Source organism: Hemicordylus capensis, chromosome 3, assembly GCF_027244095.1.
Source record: "Hemicordylus capensis ecotype Gifberg chromosome 3, rHemCap1.1.pri, whole genome shotgun sequence".
NCBI classification, from domain to species: domain Eukaryota; kingdom Metazoa; phylum Chordata; class Lepidosauria; order Squamata; family Cordylidae; genus Hemicordylus; species Hemicordylus capensis.
Window position 1 is genome coordinate 192,772,390 of NC_069659.1, and position 20,939 is coordinate 192,793,328.

General features: G+C 43.3%; 2 protein-coding genes across 5 annotated transcripts in view; one reads left to right on the plus strand and one right to left on the minus strand.

Annotated features, from left to right (window-relative positions):
* LOC128350960 (WD repeat- and FYVE domain-containing protein 4-like) overlaps nt 1-20,939 on the plus strand; it is a 286,030-nt gene that overhangs the window by 196,065 nt on the left and 69,026 nt on the right. Inside the window, exons 35-36 of the mRNA XM_053309906.1 lie at nt 421-506; nt 2,596-2,658. Coding sequence (XP_053165881.1) covers nt 421-506; nt 2,596-2,658 — 149 coding nt within the window. The remainder of the gene's footprint in view (nt 1-420; nt 507-2,595; nt 2,659-20,939) is intronic.
* LRRC18 (leucine rich repeat containing 18) lies at nt 302-20,584 on the minus strand. Of its 4 annotated transcripts, none has more exons than XM_053309908.1 (3): nt 20,238-20,584; nt 7,608-8,462; nt 302-722 (listed from the first exon to the last, which is right to left on the minus strand). In XM_053309908.1, exons 2-3 carry the CDS (start codon nt 8,372-8,374, stop codon nt 698-700), a joined length of 792 nt encoding a protein of 263 aa, XP_053165883.1. In that variant the 5' UTR covers nt 8,375-8,462; nt 20,238-20,584; the 3' UTR covers nt 302-697. The 4 variants fall into 4 exon arrangements, with proteins under 4 accessions (XP_053165883.1, XP_053165884.1, XP_053165885.1 ...); XM_053309909.1 differs by lacking the exon at nt 20,238-20,584 and adding an exon at nt 19,995-20,216; XM_053309910.1 differs by lacking the exon at nt 20,238-20,584 and adding an exon at nt 19,509-19,532.

Sequence of the window (20,939 nt, forward strand, 5' to 3'; positions counted from 1 at the left end):
ACTTCCCCAACCTGCGGCCCTCCAGATGTTGCTGAACTACAATTCCCATCATCCCAGCCTTGTAGCTGGGGGTGATGGGAATTGTAGTTCGGCAACATCTGGAGGGCTGCAGGTTGGGGAAGCCTGCTCTACTCTATAGCCCTGATAGCTCACCCACAAGGCATATGTACACAGATTGCAAAGTTTCTGGCTCTAGCCTGACAGTTTTTAAAAATTATTTAGCACAGACCATTCTTATCTGACCATTAACACATAATGGAGTAAAAATGTGGGCTTTAACAAATAGTCTGCTGGGCAAGGCTAGTTTGAGAAGTCTTGGATTTTTAAAAAGGTTGCAACCTTTGGGCTGAAACGAGAAGATTTGGAGAAAGAAATTCCCCTTTCTATGCTCACCATGCTGCATTTGGTTTGTCCCCATAGGAAGTTGCTTTGGAGGTTTTCTTCAGAAGTGGCTACTCCATATTCCTCGTGTTCCACAACAGTGATAGGACAAAAGCCCTGAAAAGGTACCTCTCAGAAATGCGCAAAGCTATCAAGGCTGTTTGGTATAGTGATCAGAGTAGCATTCCTCCTGCTTGATTCCAAGCTGTCTTCTCCACTGCTAGTTATCCTTACATGTAGCAATGTCATTCTTCTTGCATACATTCTTTTCACTTCATTAGACTGCGATTCTTTTCTTTATGGTGGCTACTTTTGCCTACGATTCAAGGTTTTCGCTTACCCTATTAAAAAAAAAAAGTGGAACTGTATCTACAGAACATCAGGTCATATCTATTTTATAATTAGTTTATTTCTAAGCCCAAATAACATAACTAACTGATAGTCAAGTAAATTCTGAAATTATTTCAAAGTTTTTCCCAAATTTTAGGAGCTTGTTTTCCTTAAAAAAACTTTTATCTGTATTTTTTTAAAATGTACATATCTACTGCAGGAATATGCATACATCATATGGTCATACACAGAGATATGATAACAAAGTCATTCATACAATAAAAAAAATGTGTTCTACTCAGGTTTGGGAGCTGTGTGTGCTCCCAATTTCTGGTTGTGAGGAAGAGGAAAACCTGGGCAGAAGTGATTGTGTGGAAGCAAGGTAGGAGGGAAACCTGGGTAGTTTTTCTTCCTACCTTGCTTCCACACAGTCTCTTCTACCCAGGTTTTCCTCTTACCTTGCTTCCACATACAAGGTAACTGGGAGCTCCCAAACCCGGGTAGAACACACTTTTTGACCATGTGAATGACCTCACCAAGTGTTGACCACACAATGTTGCACATGAGAAGCCCCAGCTGAATAATGGTGGATGATGTCAGCTTTGACCATCTATTTGACAAGTTCATGTGCCATCTTAATCCAGCACAGGGCATGACACAGATAGCCCCATGTGCTGGATGAGGGTATGATCAATCCAGTCTTGGCTCTGGGCCTATGTAAGGAGGAGGGGCAACAGGGAGGAATATTGCTTTCTGGAGGTCCCTGGCTTCCCTTCCAAGCCAGGGAACTTCCCTGTCATTTATCTCACAGCTAAAGGTACCTAAATGCAAAAGCACTGAAAGGAAAGCAGCAAACTGAGGGCTACAGTTGAGAGTTCCACTGATTGTCTTTAGCCTATAACAATAATCAGTCCTGTATGCTGGGATTTATTCTCTACATAGCACAGCACAAGTCTGTAAAACACAGAGGCCCAGTCAGGTGATCCACATGTGGAAGAGTACTTTCACTAATTGACAGCTCTCCTTATATGTCCTAGAATGTATATGTGTACTAAAGAACTATAAGAAAATTAAGACAAGTGAAAAAAGAGAACATCATCATTAAGATTTCTTCCCAATATGATCATTTTCTAAACCCAATTATTTGTAATACATTATTTTGTAATGAACTTCCTGCAAATGAGCCATTTTTGGAAGGGGGCTGTATAAATAATATAAATAAATAAATGATGTGTTCTTAACTTTGCACTTATATTTTTATGATGCTTCATTCTACTTGTTACCCAACCGTGGCCTTAGCAAAGCTCCTAGAAAGAGACTCCTTTAATCAGTGGGGCTATTCTCACGATTAACAAAAATCAGGCTAGGAGAGCCTAGCCCAATTTTTGTTAATCGTCAGAACCACCGGGTTCGGCTGCAAGCCCAGTGGTTCTAGAGCGGGTAACCCGCTCTGGAACCCCTGGTAAAAAGCAGGTTTGCAGAGTGAGTGCTATGCAAACCTGCTTTTTACAATCATGAGTAGCCGTGGCGTGCCTTCGCGCCGTGCCTACTCATGAGTAGACCCCCAGCCAGGAGGCTTAAAAGCAGCCTCCCGGCTCAGGGGTGTCCCCAGTATGCCCTGCGTGCTTGCGCAGGGCCATGCGGCCCCCGAGCTCCCCAGCCCCTGCCGGCTCCATCTCGGAGCCGGCAATTGTGTGGGCGGCTGATCCAGCCACCCAGGGCTCCCTCCCCGCTCACCCGAAGAAACCAGGTCTCACGGATCATGAGACCCAGCTCAGTAAGTACAGAACCTGTACTTTAGAAGCCCTTTAGAGTTAAAGTTCTAAATCAATTACAATTTATGATCATGAATTAGCTTTTTAAATTATTTTGTCTCCCATTCAGATTTTGTTCAATGAAGCCTGTTTTGAAATCCAAAGGCATCACAGAAGATTCCATTAATATAAGGTAACAACCTGGACATATACTTGGATGAAAGAGAAAAGACAGGCAGTGGGGAAATGACTTTACTAGCAAGTCAGAGGTTGCCAGTTGGAATCCCACACTGGTATGTTTCTCAGACTGTGGGAGGCACCTATATTGGGCAGCAGCAATATAGGAAGATGCTGAAAGGCATCATCTCGTACTGCGCAGCAGATGCCAATAGTAAACCCCTCCTGTATTCTACCCAAGACAACCACAGGGCTCTGTGGTCACCAGGAGTCAACACCAACTTGACAGTACACTTTACCTAAAAGCATGTTAAACAACCTTTCTCTTCCTTCCCTACTTGAAATAACCTTCTCCCAAAGCAGTTTTTCTTTTAAGAGAAAGAAAGGTTTCAGGGTTTCATTTCACTCTTGTGTGTGTAAAATAAAGCTCAAGTTCACATTGAGGTGCTAAAGCTGCTTCAGGACTGTACTAGTACAGATTGTAAGAGTGGACTGATGTAGCTGAATAAAATAAAATAAAATAAAATCCCTTCACACAGAATGTCAAGAAAGATTCTGATCTAGCTTTTCCTGATCCAATTCCCTGACTAGTTTCAGTATCAAGATAGATATAAATAGATGATTTTTTTTAAACAAAACAACTTATGAATGTTTAAAATGTTAAATCAGATGTTTAAGTTTCAGCTACAAAAAAGTGTCTCTTTTAAAAATAATATGGCTTAAAATGAAATCTGAACTTCTTGCAAATATGAAAGGAAAACAGGTTTTATCAGTTCATAAAAGAGCCAATTTTAAGAAATAATTTAACTGAACTTATGAATGACTGCTTTCAGGGGGAGTTCCAAGGTTGGTGGTGGCCCACTCTACTGGCAGCCTTCACTGCCACCTATCTGGTCATCTTCACTGTGCCTACCTGCTTCATCTGGTGCGGCCTGATGATGTCACTGAGCTGGTGGGGCTGTGCCCAGAGTGGATGCTCTGTCTAAGGTGAAATTGATGAGCCAGTGAGAACAGGTCTACCTTAAAGCCCCCCCCCCCCCGTTCTCACTGGGATTGGGGCCTGTAGAGCACCCAGAGCAGGGGCAGATACACAGGAGGTGGCGGAGGGCCCTTAGTCAGCAGCAGAGCAGCAGTGGCCCTGCTACTGCTGCACTTCCTTGCTTAATTGCCCCTATGCTTTCCTTTTGTAGAGAAAGAACCAGAGAGAAACATCCAAGTTTGCCAGTCATCATGCCGCACAATAGGCATGTGCATGAGACGGATCTTGTGTTGCGTTCCGAGCAAGATCCACAGAATGCTCAGTCATAACAACTAGTGGAGCCGATTGTTCCAATGGAACGACCCCTTTCCGTTGGACTGTTCTAAGTGCCATGTTGGAATTAAAAATGGCGCTCTTCTGGCCTCTGTACACATCTATTTATTTAACATATTTTCTTCATATTTTAGCATATTTTTATTTTTATATATTATTTATTTTAGCATATTTTTTCGCATGTGGTGGCTGACCATGCAAAAGGCCATCATGCATGGGCAAAGGCCAGAAGAGCACCATTTTGGATTCCAAAATGGCACTCAGAACAGTCCAAGTGTTCTAAGCTCTGCTTTCTGAGTGTTCTGAGCTCTGAATGGGGTTGTTCCATTCTGAGCTTGGAACAGGCCCTACAGTTGAAAGGTGTTCTTTTCTGACCTCAGAACACCCTGAATGCCAAGTTTGTAGTCAGAATGTTCCAACCACGAACTCTTCTGCACATCTCTACAGCTGTAACCAGAAAAAAAAACACACGAAAAAAGCCCGTAAGAAAATTGTGCACAGAAAAAAACCCACTGTCATAAAAGCACACAAGAAAAATGCACACACGGAGCATTGTTCACACTGAAAAATGCTCACACAGAAAATGCCCACACGGAAAAATACGTACATATGGTAATTTGAAATGTGCAATTTCAAGTACCATAGATATTTATAATTGTAGATAACCATTCATCTCCCTGTTATGAGAATGAATAGGTATTACCTATATTTTATCTTATTATCGATATCTTATGATTAAAATATTTCATATTCATATGCTCTTGAGTGTATATATTTGTTTCTCTCTCTCTCTCTCTCTCTCTCTCTCTCTCTCATTCACACACACACACACACACACACACATACACACACACACACACACACCACAAACAGATAAGGCTTGGGCTTTTTGTTTTACTTTCTGGGGTGTGTGTGGATAAGCCCAACAGCCAGCAACTCCATTCTCCTGGTGGCAAATTGCAGTAAAAATTCAGAGTAGGGGTGGCGCACAAGACCCCAGGAGATCAAATCAGGCTGCTGATGCTTGCTGATGCTCCCCCTGCTGGGAAACAGCTGGAATAGCAGCAGAAAGTTAAGCTAACCCTTTTTATGAAGCTGCTGCTGCCAAAGAACGGCCGATCTGGATCCAAATTCACAGGGGGTGCAACTGCCCCCTCGCACCCCCTCTAGATCTGCTCCTGGACTGGCGCCCCGATAGAGACTCATTCCGAATGCATCAAGGAAAAGACGTTACTACGCTCCAACGCAGGAATTTTTCTGTGTGGGCATTTTTTGGTGTGAGCAATTTTCCATGTGGGCATTTTTTCAGTGTGAGCAATGTTCCATGTGCGCACTCTTCTTGTGCACATTTATGATAGTGGGGTTTTTTCAGTGCGCAATTCTCTTGTGTGCTTTTTTCATGTGCATTTTTTTCATAGAACCCCCTACAGCACAGTGGTTCACATACTTATATTATGGCTTGATTCTGGAGGCCAAGGGCAACTGGCAAGTCATTACATGTATCACCCACAGAGCCATCTGGGTGAACCCTTACTCCTGTTTTGTGTACCTAATCTCTTCAGCTGCCTCAGAGTCAATTGGTAACTTCCTTTTTAGAAGAGGGGATGACAAAGGAGAATAGGCAAACAGAAAGTAGCACTGGAAAAAGAAGCATCTTTGAACATTGATTCCAACCGGCATCTGTCAAGAAAAACCTGTCATGGTTGTAAAAGAGACCCTGTCTGGGGATATTTAGAATTAATCCCTTTACTGTGTGAAAAAAGAAAATGTGACAAATATGAACAGAGCAGCAAGCAGATGTAAGGTCTGTGTGTCAAAAAGAAGCAATAATAAATTACATACAGTGCAGTGAGACACTGATAGTGAGAGATCCCATCCTTGCTGCTGCACAGCTTTAAAACAGATGTCCATTCTGCTTGCAAAGGCATGGTGTTCTGCTCCCTTGGAGCATTGCACAATTGCACGGAAGGACGCTTCTTCCATTGGGAATAATGGAAGAAGCACTGGAATAATGGAAGAAGCAATCACACAGTGCTTTGAGAGAGTCAGAGCACTCATCTTCTGCAAGCTTTGTAGCAGTGAGGATGGGATCTCTCACCATCAGTGTTGCACTGTGCAGTGTGTATGTTTTGCATTTTAGCAAGCAATTAGCGTGCACCTTTATTTAGGAAGAATTTTTTAAAAATTAAAACATTGATTTAAATTTAGGGTTTTTTTCTTGCAGATATAAATTGCCTTGATTTAAATCATTCGTGTGTGTGTGTGGCTAGATACAAGGATGGCTGTGGGAGGGGGATGTATTCTGTCATTTGAGCCTCTGCCTGCAGTCTGAAATGGAGCAGCACAGACATAACTTTGCCACCTCATTGAAAATGGGGCATTAATTGGGCCCAGAAACCCGAGAAGAAAAAGCAGGGAATAAGGATAGTCCACCTTCCTGGACCACCACCAAACTAGTTTGTTGATAGGTAGGGAGATCAACAACAACAAAAAGAGGGGATGAAGAGAATCTATAATTGTTTAGGGAGAGGGAGAGGGGGTTGGGGGAGTTTGTAAAACATGGGTCTGAGTGTCAGAGTCAGATTGCTCTCCACCTCATCAATACTTTATTCTCCTTCCATTTTCATTAAATGAAGTGAGAATCATTACTCTGCAACTTTGACTAAGTTCCCAGATCCTTGTATCTAACCACATTCAGTGCAGCAGCAAACCCTTCTCATCTGCTTCACAGTATCACAGTGTTATTTTTTGTACTATTATCTTGTACTGGCAGACAGTATCAAGTCTACTAAATTTTGCATTTCCCTTCCTCTTAAACTAGCCCAAGGTTAATATCTAAAACTAAGCTTTGCTATGCATTTTCTGTTGAATGTTAAGAAATTCAATGGTACAGAAATACAGGTTATCTGATCTACACATGTTGGACTTTACATGCCATTATATGTTAAATGGAAAAGTTGGGTTTTTGGCCAAGATGTATGCATGAGCAATAGGTTTTGCTGCTATAAAACATTATTTGGAAAGCTCTTGACTGGTTCTCGCCATTTTTGCCCAAGGCCATTGTCAGCTAAGTACACATTAAAGCTATTCTCACGGGTGGGCGGGTGGGGTGGACCTACTTTCCCCCCAGTTGATCCCCGACATCCTGTTTGGCATGCCACCACACACTGACATGATCTGCGCTGCACAGAGCAGTGTGGATCTCTGGAGTCTGGGACTTGTCCCGGTCTCCAGGAATCCCACAATGCACTGTGTGAGGAGCATGGTGCATTGGGGACACAACTCCATTCCTGCGGTAATGGGTGCACTTGCACCCTTTTAACCCAGGCAAAAGCCCAGGTACAAAAACCAGGCTTGCGGGGGAGGTAGGGCTTCCGTGATCTGGGTAGGGCTTGTGTGCATAGCCTTACTTTCTGTTTTCCCCTTTGTGCTTTTGCATAATCAGGGCTCAGGCTTGGCAATATGTAGAAGATGTTCTGTTTGGTGGGTTGACACATGCCTACTAGAGGAGAACCCTTTTTAGTGGGTTAATCTATGTGATCAGAGCAGTTTTATTGCTTAGGATTGCTTAGGACTGAATGCAAAGGTTACATGCCACACCTCTACTTTGCTATCTGCCATGTATCTGTAGGTTGTAGCTGTAGTCCATTTACCTCCATTCTGCTTGGTTCTCTTTTGCCTGGGAATTGGGTGTCATGAGGTTTGAAAAGTTTGGCTTTCGAAGAGAGACAGGCACTGTGTTCTTCAGCTTGTTCAACTTATCCCTCTCTTCTTGACACTTCCTCAAGCATGGGAAGCAAAGATCTTTTTCTTCCACCAAGTAAAGTGTCTCAAGGCGCTTAATGCTGTCGATAAAGAGTTCTTCTTCTGTGGGCCCAGGAAAAGGATTTCTTTTGGCATTCAACTTCTTGAGCTTGGGAAGCTTTGCAATACTGTTTGGGATGGTGGTCAGTAAATTGTCAAATACCCCTACTTCCTGGAGCTCTTTTAAAGCCCCCAGAGTGGTTGGGAGATTGTCAATGTGGTTCAGGCCTAGGTTAAGATTACGTAGGTTCTTGAGCTGGTTCAGTTCTACTGGTAAGCTGCGGGCTGTCAGCTTGTTGTTGCAGAGGTTCAAGAAAACAAGGCTCTGTAAGTTCCCTATTGTTTCTGGCAGCTTGTCAATCTGGTTGCTGTGCAAATCTAGCCAGCGCAAGTTCTGGAATCTCTCAATCGAGTCTGGGATCTTTTTGAGCATGTTTCTGCTGAGGTCCAGCTCATCCACGTCATCGAGCTTGAGGATGCACTTGGGGAAAGTGGTAATGCCCATCTTGCTCAAATCGAGGCGGTGTTTTCCATCAAATGTTATCTTGATACAGTTCTTGGCAACTTTTAAAGTGACTTTCTTCCCTTTGGCACCTTTTGGTTTCCCTTTAGCCATTCCCAGCAAAAAGAATGCAAAGCAATTTAGATGGATGAAAAGGAGCCCAAGGAATCCCAGTGAGATCTGCTGCTGCGGAATGTAGAACCTGAATTAAAAACACAAACATGTAACTAAGTTAAACTCTGTACAAGCCAATCTCCTGCCTCTAGACACTGCGGTAACAAAGACGAAGGAGCCCAGACCCTTTAACACACATTTTAAATTTTTTAAAAAGTTAAATAAACAAACAATTTATTGCCCTTTGCCCTTCCATTTGATGAAAAGGGAAATGGGAAAATATCAGATTAATCCATAAACATGGGGTGAGCCACTATAATGGAGTGCTTTCTCACACCTGTATGGTTGTGTGTGTGAATCCTGTCCTTTTGCTAGGATCAGGCCTGTCCTGTTACTAGAATCAAGAAAATGTCTTTAATAATATATATATCATAAATGTATAGATCTTGATAGAGAAGAAACAGAGAGAAGCCTACAAGCAAATACGTGTCTATATAGTAGCAGTTGTGGAAGTCTACTCTGCTGCAATGACACTGACACCGACAATGAGTCAGTGGTGGCAGATAGAAGAGCTGGCTTTTCCATTATTTCAAAGCTATGATTGGTTGCAGAATTAAAATTATAGCCTTACATGCTACAGTCTTCTCCAATGAAATGAAAAGAAGACTTGTACAACTCAAAGGCATCAGTTTAACTACTCTCATTGTCTGGGACTGATGATGCAGCAATCAACACTCCAGACTTAACTCTAATAATTAGTTTGGGATAACAGCTGTCACTATACTGGCCTTAGGCAATAAGATGTAGATCAGGTAAAACTGTAGGTACCCATGTATCTTGTGTAGGCTGAAATGCATTAAATGAACTTCTGTCTGAATTATATTAATTGAAGCATCTAATCATTCTTTCCTACTGCCAATATTTAAGCAGTCCTCATGTTAGCATAATTTATAATTAAAAACAGTAGGCATTATTTCACATGGTGGTAGCTCCATGAAACCAAGGCTATTGTTCAATAGAGAGGAATCAAGTATTGTTGCAAAGTTTAGTACTAATACTATTGATATTCTGCTTTTCAGAAGTTCTCAAAGCAGTTCTCACTGAAAAATAAACAAACAAAGGTAATTCCCTGTCCCAAAAGGGCTCACAATCTAATTTTAGTTTCCTAGGCATGTCTTTTTAAATATTGTTTACTCCAAAAGGTACAAGAAAGAAAGCATTTACATGTGGACAATTGATTGTTCATCTCAAAACCAAGGTCACTTTAGGTATTACAGAATAATTGAGGGAACTGCTGTGCTCCATGTCTGCCCATGGTATTCCCTGTAATGTGTCAGAGCCATTTTTCCCCTCTTTATACTGCAACAGTTTGGGACTCTTCACAGTAAATATGCATAGTAAATATGTAAATATGTATTACTCATAGTATTGAAATGACAAATATGGTTCTTGCATATTATAGTAGTAGATACAGGTTTGTCTCCAGTGTTTCCTGGGTGCTTTCCAGGCTAGCTGCTCTTCAGGCAAGTCACATTTGAAACATAAACAGCAGGGGGAGCAGTCTCGCGGAAACTAACAACCTGAAAAAAGAGCAACCTTTTTACGCCAGATATAGGACATCCTAGCTTTATATCGCAGCGATTAAATTCAAAACAAGGCATTGGAAATGTAAATGGCACCCTGCTGTCCGTGGAGGGACTGCGGTGTCACAACACTGGGGTTTTGTTCTACAGTATCTCATTTTAAGTATTAATATGTATCTTACATCATCCAACTCATTTTCCATTCCTGCTGGTGAGAGTGGAGTCAGAGTTTCTGAGCACCTTCCCTCCCACATGACAAGCTACCCTGAGAGACCCAAAACCTCATCAAGGAGGCTTTATGATGTTGTGGTCTGTGTCTCTTTAGTAACACAGATGCAGCTGGCTCCAACAGTGGCCCCCTTAGTGGCCCCTGTAGGTCTCCTCAGGAATTCTGGGGACTTCATCTTTGTGAGTGGCTAGCACCCCATTTGGGCTGGTAGTGGTAGGAGGCGAGTCGACTGAGCTGGCATTTGATTGAGTGCTATTCAAAGTATGAGTTACAGGAATTTATCACTAGTTTGGAGGAGGAATATGGGGTGGGTAGTGAAATCTGCCTAGGAAAATCAGACTATCAAACTAGGAAATCTGCCAGTAAGAATTTACATTGTGGCTCCCTATTCTTTTGGAAACTTGTTTCTTCTAGTTCAAATAATTAGGAATAGGGTATGTGCCCCTGCTAAGTCATTTATACATGGCTAAGGAATCCTAAGGACTTCTTTGTAACTCTCCCGATCCCTCTCTCGCTCTATCTGTCTCATTCATAGACAATAAGTTATATTAAGTTCTATAAGTTCTATTCATAGACAATAAGTTCAGAGGCTCAACCTTCTATATATTCAGTTGATTCAGGGCAGTACAGGACTCCACTTCTGAAGTAACAGTCCAGTTAATTCAAAGTGGACAAACAGCAAGGAATTGCCATACTTTCTAGAAATGGATCTGTATGTCATTGCCTGTAGCTGCTGGGGAGCAGAGAAGAGCACAAGTTCCAGCTGGCTAATCTCCAGCTGATCCAACAGCTCCAGCATTTAATTGTGAAGAGTCAAATCACTACTTTGATGAATGATTATTTGGGAAATATAGATTTGTCTGCAGCACACTTCTCTATTAGAAAGGTTTCATTACAAGCCCTTCAGGCTTTTTGGCTACTCATTAATCATGTGCAAGTACATGGATGCGGAGATCAGATGGAAGATAATGCATTTCAGCTCATTTCAATGACATACTGCAGCCTTTAACAATGTACATGAAGGAGCCTACATTCACCCAATGGTTGACTTGTTTCAAAGTAAAATAATAAGAGCAATGGAAGTGGAAGGATATATGGCCTTAGGACTCAATCTGAGCAGTTAATATATATTGTTCTGGCCTTTCATGAGATCGTGAACTTGGACAAAATCTTTTCATACAGCCCTGCTTAGTGAACCAGGACCCACTGAATCCTAACTCTGTCAGCTTTCTGACTTGTTTCTATATAGGCAAAGTCTGCAAGATGATCTAGAGAGAGAGAGAGAGACTAGGGGCATGGGCAATTTCAAAGTTGCAACTGAATTTTATATACTCATGGAGAATTCCTTGAAGTTAGCAATTCATATAAGGGAGAGCCTTATCACAAGCCAGTCCAGAGTAGTTTACAGTCTAGCAGTTATTCCACATAACTTCTGGACTGTAAACTATTTACAATTGGCTTGTAAAATGGCCTGATTTCCCCCTCCTGACTTTTGGGGGAAGAGATCTGATCATTTCTAAGCTACATCAGGGTGAGCACTAGAGAGCTAATATATCTCTAGTATTGATTGGTAAATGTACTGTATAATACAAGCTCATTTGAGCCTTTGTTCCCATCAAAACACCCTCCTATTCCCAACAGCATAGTAAAAGCAACATACTTAATTTTATCCCAACTTTGTACTTGGGATAAAGGAAGCAGATCTCACTGGGATTCCTTACGCTCCTTTTCACCCATCTAAATTGCTTTGCTGGGAATGGCTAAGGGGAAACCAAAAGGTGCCAAAGGGAAGAAAGTCACCTTAAAAGTTGCCAAGAACTGTATCAAGATAACATTTGATGGAAAACGCCACCTCAATTTGAGCAAGATGGGCATTACCACTTTCCCCAGGTGCATCCTCAAGCTCGATGACGTGGATGAGCTGGACCTCAGCAGAAACATGCTCAAAAAGATCCCAGGCTTGGTTGAGAAATTAAAGAACGTGTGCTGGCTGGATTTGCACAGCAACCAGATTGACAAGCAATAGGGGACTAAGGGGCGTACTGTTCATTAGGCAAGGGGAGACAGTTGTCTCCTGGCGCAGCTGCCTCAAAGCCCCCCCCCCCAAGGCCAGTCTCCCATGGCTCATGGCATGCACACTCCGTGGAGCCCACCTGGGAGGGGGCTTTCCCTGCCTTAAAAAGGCAAGAACTGACCAGCTGTGCCTGCACACCCTGTCGCTTCCGGTCCAGGCCAGGGTTGGGTGGGGTGGGTCACCAGCTGCCTGCCTCGTGTGTGCCGTGAGCAACAGGAATAGCATGCAGGCTGAGGCGTGGGAAGCTAGGCAGCAGTAGGTGCCAGTGGGGAGCATTGCAAAAAAAAAAAAAGAACTTGAAAGAACAGAGAAAGAGGAGACAAGGAGAAGTGGTGAGAAGAAGCTCCAGACCAGTAGCAAGCCTCGGCTGCTGAGGAGCAAGAAAAAACAGAGGAGGGGGCTGAAGAAGAGGAGTGGTGGGGTTGGAAAGGTAGCTCTCCCAAAGCGCCATTCACTTGTGGGGATCCACACATATTAAATAAAAGGTAATATAATACCTCAGACACTACTCCAAGCTCAAGCAACACCTCCGCGTGGGTAAGAGGCAGGACTGGCTTGACATGCTTGAGCCTTGATGAAGAGGACTCCAACATTAGGTTGTGACAAATACACTGCCACCGTTGCGAAGTACTTGTAAAGAAATGGGTAGTGCTCAGAAGAAACTAACTGAAAGGAAACATTTACAAAACACCATTTCTCTCTCTCTTTCCCTGACCATCCTCCAAAGAGTGCAGATCACTTCAGGGACAGGGGCGTATCTAGGGTGGGGCAGGCAGGGCACATGCCCCAGGTACCACTTGAAGGGGGGCATCATTTTTTTAAATTAAAAAATTAAAACAAATGGCCGCTGAAAACAAAATGGCCACTGTGCATGCTCAGATGCCCTCTGTGAGGCCCTAGGCCATGGAAGGCCTTGCAGAGCTCATTGAGCATGCACGGTGGCCATCTTGTTTTTGGCAGCCATTAAAAAAATTTAAAAAAAAAATGGCCACCACACTTGCTCAAATGGTCCCTGTAAGGCCCTAGAGGCCAGCAGGGGGAGGAGGAACCTTTGCAGACCCCCCACAGCCTTTAGAAAGCCCCCTGAAGGGGCTACAGTTAAAACAAAATTAATATAAGTCACTGTACACATATTCAGTTTGGCACTATGTACAGAGAATCATTTGCTTCTTGTGATAAGTGAGTTAAATGTGATGTCTTAATAATAAGGCTATTAATGGTGAGTTTGTCGTTGAACCAGTGTGAAATCCTTAGTATTAAGGCCCACTGGGAATTTCTTGCTCTCTTTCTCTCATTTTAACTGTCTTTCTGAAATACTAGAATATATTCCAAGCAGTGACACAGTTTACTCTGCATATCCTTTAATTATTTTCAGAATATCTGGGGAAAGTCAAATTCTCCATTTATTTTTAAAACTTATGTAATAGTGATGCTACAATGCATAGTAGGGAATTAGACAGGCACTTCTGTTTAGTTTTCCAAGTACACCTCCACATAGTATTTGGGTATTTCATGAGCCCCAGCATACTGACATTTGTAGTTTTCTAGCATTTTTTGGTCTGGCTACATCCACTGCTAAATAGTTTTTGAAATATTATAAGATTAATGAGCTTGAAGTTTTAGAATTAGAAATACTTCCCCTAATCTAATTATAAAAAACTGTTTAGTTTGTTGCCACTCCAAACCTCTTTTCTCAGTAACTGTTTAGGTCGTGTTCATATTGTCCTGCCCTCAGCAGTTTAAGGTTGGAATGAGCATCCAAAGATGGTTGCTCATTTAAGAAGAGGGGTCTTTTTATCTCAATATTATCTCATAGATCCCTTTGCAACTTCAATTTACATATCCAATTGGCAATACAAATTGATTTTATTTATTATTATTATTATTATTTTGGAGAAGTTCCCTGACGTTCCAGCAACTTCATGAGATGAATCTATTTAAAAAGCAACTCCTGTGACACTTATTTAACATTTAAAGCCATGTGAAAAGGAACCACTTGACCTTACCACCATCAATCCAATCTTGACTTGGTGACTGGCCTTCACAGTTGGCTCCACCCACATGAGGGATTACAGGAGAGTTTTGGAAAAGGCCCCCAATACATATGTACACATGAGAGACTGTAGTGCCTGAGTCCTTCAGGGTGACTGCTGTGTGCTTTAATTGCCTGGTTGCTATATTGATCAGTTAGTTTTCACCCCACCCAGCAACCCCTATGATCACTCTTTCTCCCCATTCTTTTGCTTGACCAGACAGCCCTACTGGTTATTGACTCAGCAGGCCTTACTGTCCTTCCTCCCCACACCTACCAACTGGCTGCCTCATTCATTAGGACAGTTTTGAGGGTGAGATAGCACTATCTCCAGTTTGGGGGCATTTCTTACTGCTGGCAGCATGGTGTACCCCCCTCCACCCATTGCCACCACCAGTGCTGGATAAAAGCAACAGCACTAGAGGTGCTGGAGTTCTTTCCAATAACCAGCCAGCCAACATTTTCCCCCCAGAAGCCCTTTAGAAATGACACAGTGGCTGATATCCTGATTAACAAAGCACTGGCATAGCCAGGGCTGTCCTTAGGGCATGGCAAGCAGGCTGACCACCCTGGGAAAAGAGCTGCTGAAGCCCCCATTACTTGTGATGTCATGGGCAAAGGGGGCATGGCCCAATTACCAGAAGGCCCGTCCCAGTCCTCCCCCTCTCATTTCCAGGCAGCGCTTGCTGCCAGACAGCGTTCCTCTCCCTCCAGCGAGGGAGTAGAAGAGAAATTAATGCTGTCAAGCAGCAAATTCTGCCTGGAAATGAGAGGGAGAGAGTTTGCTTCGGTTATCTGAAGCCCGGGCCATGCCCCCTTTGTGTGGGGCATAGTTCAGGTTTGGGATAGCCCGAGCAAGCTCTCCCCCTCTCATTTCAGGCAGTATTTGCTGCCTGACAGCATTTATTTCCCTTCCTCCCACTCCCTGGAAGGATGAAGGGAAATACATGCTATCAGGCAACAGACCTTTCCTCCTGGGAGGAGGAGGAAAGCTCACTCAGGGCTCTCCAGAGCCCAAGCACTACCCCCGTGCTCGTGACGCAGACTGGGCGTCACTGGTGGGGCTGCCAAATGGGGTAGAACACAGGCTGCTGTTAGGCTGGATTCCTCTTTACTAGTAGACCTTCTGAACCAGTCAGAACTGGTCCATGAACTGGGTCTGGTTCAACTGGAACCAAAACTGAACTGTTGGTTCAAATCTAGTTTGGATTCAAAGTTGGGCAAAGTTGGCTGGTTTTGTGCACATCTCTACCTACAGATCTGGGTCTCACTGATCAAGGTCTCACTGACAAAGTTTGCAAGAGTGAGCGGGGAGAGCGGGCTAAGCCCACTCTCCCCACACACGAGCAGGGCGGGAGCTCTGGGTGGCCAGATTGGCCACCCACACGGTTGCCGGCTCCGTGATGGAACCGGTGGGGGCTGGGGGGAGCGGGAGCCGATTGGCCTCCCGGAAGCTCCAGCATGCCCTGCGCAAGCATGCAGGGAATGCTGGCAAGACCCCCGGAGCCAAGAGGCAGCTTTTCGCATCCTCTCTGGGGGTCTCCTCGTGAGTAGGCGCAGCGCAGAGCTGCGCTGCAGCTACTCACAATTTTAAAAACCAAGTTTGCGGAGCACTTGCTCCACAAACCCAGTTTTAGGGGTGGCTACTTGAGCAGGTTACCTGCTCAAGAACCACCGGCCTCGCAGCCGAGCCCAGTGGTTCTCACGACTGCAGAAAATCGGGCTAGCAGAGGCTAGCCCGATTTTCTGCAATCGTGTGAATAGCCTTACAAGGTTTTCTGACATTAACATAACCATAGTACACTGCTCTGGGCTTCTTGGAGGAAGAGCAGGATATAAATGTAAAAATCGCCTGCTAACTGAACAAAGAGGCACTTTTAAAAGTGGCAATTCTCTTATATAGCAGGGGAAGAGCAACTGGTCCTATCCAGCTCTTACACAGTATCCTTCCAGTGTCTGTCACTACCTTATGTTTCTTTCAGATTGTGAATCCTTTTGAGACTGAGGGCCATCTTATTCATTTATCTATGTAAATCACTTGAGAACTGTGTTGAAAAGCAGTATTTGAATATCTGTTGTAGTAATAGTAGTGTAAAAATAAATTACAGTAAATAAGTGATATTGACCCAAAGTGGATGTTCTGCTAACATCCAGTAGCAAAGAAACAACAGTTGTGAGAAATCAGAAAGCTTTTATTGATCAACTTCAGAGATAATATAGGTTCTTGAAATACAGAAACAAACCTCCTTTCCCAGAAGGACTCCTGTATTCTTGACAGGTATGTGACAGACAGCAGAGTAGCAAGTGGCTTTATCTCCATGCTGGCTGTGACTTCACCTGTTATACTAAGCAGTGGTGAGGAATGACAGGCATTTGCAGTAGTCATGGTATTCCCCTTCCTTTGCTTACCTGTGTAATATAATTTTGTTGATTATATTACAAAGATTTATATTATAAAGAGTGCCCCTTTAGTTAAGGCAAGTAGCAAAAAAAAAAAAAAAGGTTTTGCCATTATAAGCCTCAACATTGTGCTGCTTATAAATTCTGGCCATTGGCTGTACTAATAAAGACTGACTGTTAAGTTAGCTTATGTGTGTATGAGCCAATGTGTATGTGTATTGAGCTAATAACTTGAAACTTGGTGTATGTTATCTATTTGATGAGGTCTACAAATGTGCCTAATTTCAAGGAGCTCTGATAAAAATTGTCACAGCTGCAGCAAACTAAGAAGTGCTGAAGATTGGCATTTTGGTCCTTTTTCTCCAGTCTTTAGCAATGTGGCATATATTTTTCACATTTTGGTGAAAATGACTGGTGTACATTGTCAGGCTTGTCTAGAAATAGTGCCTTTTAGTGGTTTAGTGTAGTTTCAAGCAGCAGTTCAAATGTTATTAAGGTTTCCCTGCCGCATTAAAGTCTATGGGAAGCAAGTGCTGTTGAAGTTATACAGAGCATGTCTGTTTGGATAATGAAGCCGGAATGCTGACATGTTTTGCCAATCGTCTAACATCAGCAGGGGGAGCCAGCCATTGAATACTATTGCAGGTGCAAGGCCTATTCTGTTAGTTATAGACTGTGAACTCTTAGGGAATGGGAGGGAGCATGGAACGTATAGGTGAGGGAAGCCAGGCAAGAAGTAAAAGCACTCTAGGAGAACAGTACTGCTGGTTTTGGGGGTGTGTGGAACTATTTTGAAAGCACATGTATAGAAACACATAAACACAACCATACAACACAAATAGAAACAAACACATGCAGCACAAACTATGTGCATGTACATAGGGGGGGAAACACAAATGCAAGAACACACACATAAACATGCATGCCGTACAAACTCACACATGCAACACAAACATGTAACACACAAACACAACATAGCACATAGAAAACAAAAACACAAATACATGCACACAACACAAATGCACGTGCACGCAAAACAAACACTCACGTAACACAAATGCAACTGCACAACTCTCCCAAAGGGGAGAAGTGACGAATCGCTGTCAATGAGAATTCCCCATTGGCGTGCTTGCCCTTGAATTTGGAACTCATGAGAAAAGAGAGCTGTGGAGGAGGAGAGCTGGTCTTGTGGTAAAGGTAAAGTGTGCCATCGAGTCGGTGTCGACTCCTGGTGACCACAGAGCCCTGTGGATGTCTTTGATAGAACACAGAAGGGGTTTACCATTGCCATCTCCTGCACAGTATGAGATGATGCCTTTTAGCATCTTCCTATATCGCTGCTGCCCAATATAGATGTTTCCCGTAGTCTGGGAAACATACCAGTGGGGGTTCAAACCGGCTTGCTAGTCAAGTCATTTCCGCGCGGCGCCATTACTAAACAGTGTGTGAGCACTGTAAGATATTTCCCTTAAGGGATGGGGCTGCTCTAGGAAGAGTACCTGCATGCTTGCATGCAGAAGGTTCCAAGTTCCCTCCCTGGCATTTCCAAGATAGCACTGAGAGAGACTCCTGCCTGTAACCTTGTAGAAGCCACTGCTAGTCTGTGTAGACAATACTGGGCTAGAGGGAACAGTGGTTTGACTCAGTACTATATGGCAGCTTTCTATGTTTAGAGATACTTGGGGACCATTTTAAGTGGGGAAACTGTGAGTAGGGAATGGTTTAAGCACTCCCTTCTCCCATGCCACTTCTCCACTCTTATCTTCCTCTCAGCATGGCTTTTCCTCTTCAAGAAAGTGTTGTTGGATGTAGTTTGACCCTTGAGGTGTACATTTACGTGTGGGGCCCAATCTGTTCCTTGCCCCAGTGACCCTGGCCATTGGTCCCATTCTGGATTCTGATAGAATGTTAAGAAGAGGCTTTGCCTATATTACTTCGTGGGAGTGGAACCCGAGAGAGACTTTGGCTTGCCTAGAGTCACTACTGAGTAAGTGCATGGCTGAGCTGAGATTTGAACTGAGAATGTCCAGCTCATTGAATCTGCTCTTGATGGCTATGCCCTTAGAGGTTATGTGCTGAAACTCCAGAGTTTTAGTGCAGTATAGCTATCTGTTGACTCTGATATCCATATTAAGCAGTAAGCACAGAATAAAAAGGTTTTGCTCACATGCCTGGCCGTTCTGCCCATCCCACATTGCTCCCGTCCTCTCACATTCTCCTCTGGGACCTAAATGGTTTCTCTCAGTGATGGCATTCTCTTTGGCCACTTAAAAGGAAAAATTATTTAGATACACTTGCTTGTTGGTGTGAAATCATCTATGTATTGTATCTTACAAAGCCAAGTTTTCCTAGTTATTTGCAAGATTCTTGGCCTGTGCAAGGAAATGCTGAGCTTTCCTATAAACACTTAGCAATTTGTGTTGCATCCTGGAATGACCTTTACAGTCAAGGACTGATTTCAGAGGAGTTATAGGTGTAGTGGTGGACTAGGAACAAGGAGACCTGAGTTCAAATCCCCATTCAGCCATGATACTTGCTGGGTGACTCTGGGCCAGTCACTTCTCTCTCAGCCTAACCTACATCACAGGTTGTTGTGAGGAGAAACTTGTATATAGTACAACTTTTATATAGTATAAACTTGTATAAATATACTTTTATATAGTATAAACTTGTATATAGTACTCTGGGCTCCTTGGAGGAAGAGCACGATATAAAATGTAATAATAATAATTAGATAATATATACTACCTATAGTAACTACAGAGGAACAAGGAAGGTACAAATCAAAACTTGTCTTGTAATTAGGAAATACAAACCTTTCCCAGCTTACTTGATTGTTGTTTCTTCACTGATGGATAAAACGAAATGATTGCTTTCTGCTAATAAATTAAAGGTAAAGTGCACCATCAAGTCAATTTTGATTCCTGGTGCCCACAGAGCCCTGTGGTTTTCTTTGGTAGAATACAGGAGGGGTTTACCATTGCCTCCTCCTGCGTAATATGAGATGATGCCTTTCAGCATCTTCTTGTATCGCTGCTGCCCGATATAGTACCAGCAGGGATTCAAACTGGCAACCTTCTGCTTGTTAGTCAAGCATTCCCCCACTGCGCCACTTAAGGTGACTTTCTGCTAACAGGCTCCTTTAAATTAAATGGAACCTGCAATTCACAAGCATTCTTCTGCAGTCCTTTATGTAATATATACTAAAGTATACAAGACCTTCTGCACAGCAAACATACAAAAAGAGGCTTCAGCACTGCAAGGTTGCTAAGTGGCTATATATCAACAGGAGACTGTCTTACCAGCTGGCACCTGGAGAGAAAATCCTCAGCAAGCTGCCTATTCCACCACCAGAGTGGCCTCTGTGCTTTGTCTGTAAGCAAGCTTCTTATCCTAATCTCTTCCAAACTGTGGATCATGCCTTGGTAAAAAGTCCTGGTCTGCAAGGAATCTTTTCTCCCCTTGCTTTCAGAAGCTCACAGATTCTAAAAACCCCACTTGGAATTTAAAATATTGGTGACATGCTTTGGGAAAGGGTGACTTACCCTGTTCGCGTGATATTCTAGTCAGCTCTTGTGATGCCGCCTGTGAAACTTTCGTTCCTAAGCAACAGGAAATTCCAAGCCCTTAGAGATCATTAGCATATTGTCTGGTTTTCAGCATGCAAGTTCAAAGGCAGGACAGAAAGCCCCAACTGCACCTCCCAGGCCTGGGAAGCTAGTAATTCCTATTACTAGAAACCTTCCTCAGTCAGAAACCAGAACAGGTTTAGGAGGTTCTCTGACTGGTTACCTATCTGGCAGAGTTTAGCTCTGTGACTATTTGGGAGTTGGAGGGCAAATCAAGCTGATTGCAGGAGACATCACAACATCTGTGAGGTCATCACCCTGTACATAACCCTGGCAACACAGCAGGAGGCCAAGTAGGGAGAATTGCTACTAAATAGCTCCAGCAACACAAAGTGGGGGCAGTACTGTTAGAAGCCTCAGTCTGTGTTCTCTTGGGCAGGGGGCTACATTCTCAAAACATTTTTTTGAGAATGGGAAAAAAAGGTTTCCTATTTATAGTTTCTAGTGAGCCAGTGGTGGTGGTGGTGGTGGTGGTGGTGGTAGTGAAGACAGCCTGGCTGCTTGTTCTGTGTTTAACAACAACTTGGTTTGCAAGTATTAGAAGGTGAAGCTTCAAAAGGATCTCTCCAAACTGGGCGAGTGGGCAAGAAAGTGGCAAATGCGGTTCAATGTTGGCAA

What these genes read in the sequence shown, in the direction of transcription:
- LRRC18 (XM_053309907.1), bottom strand. An exon ending in GAGAACCAAGCAGAATGGAG is followed by an intron (nt 723 to 7,607) that starts GTAAATGGACTA and finishes TTTTTTTAATAG; the next exon opens with GGTAAGCGAAAACCTTGAAT.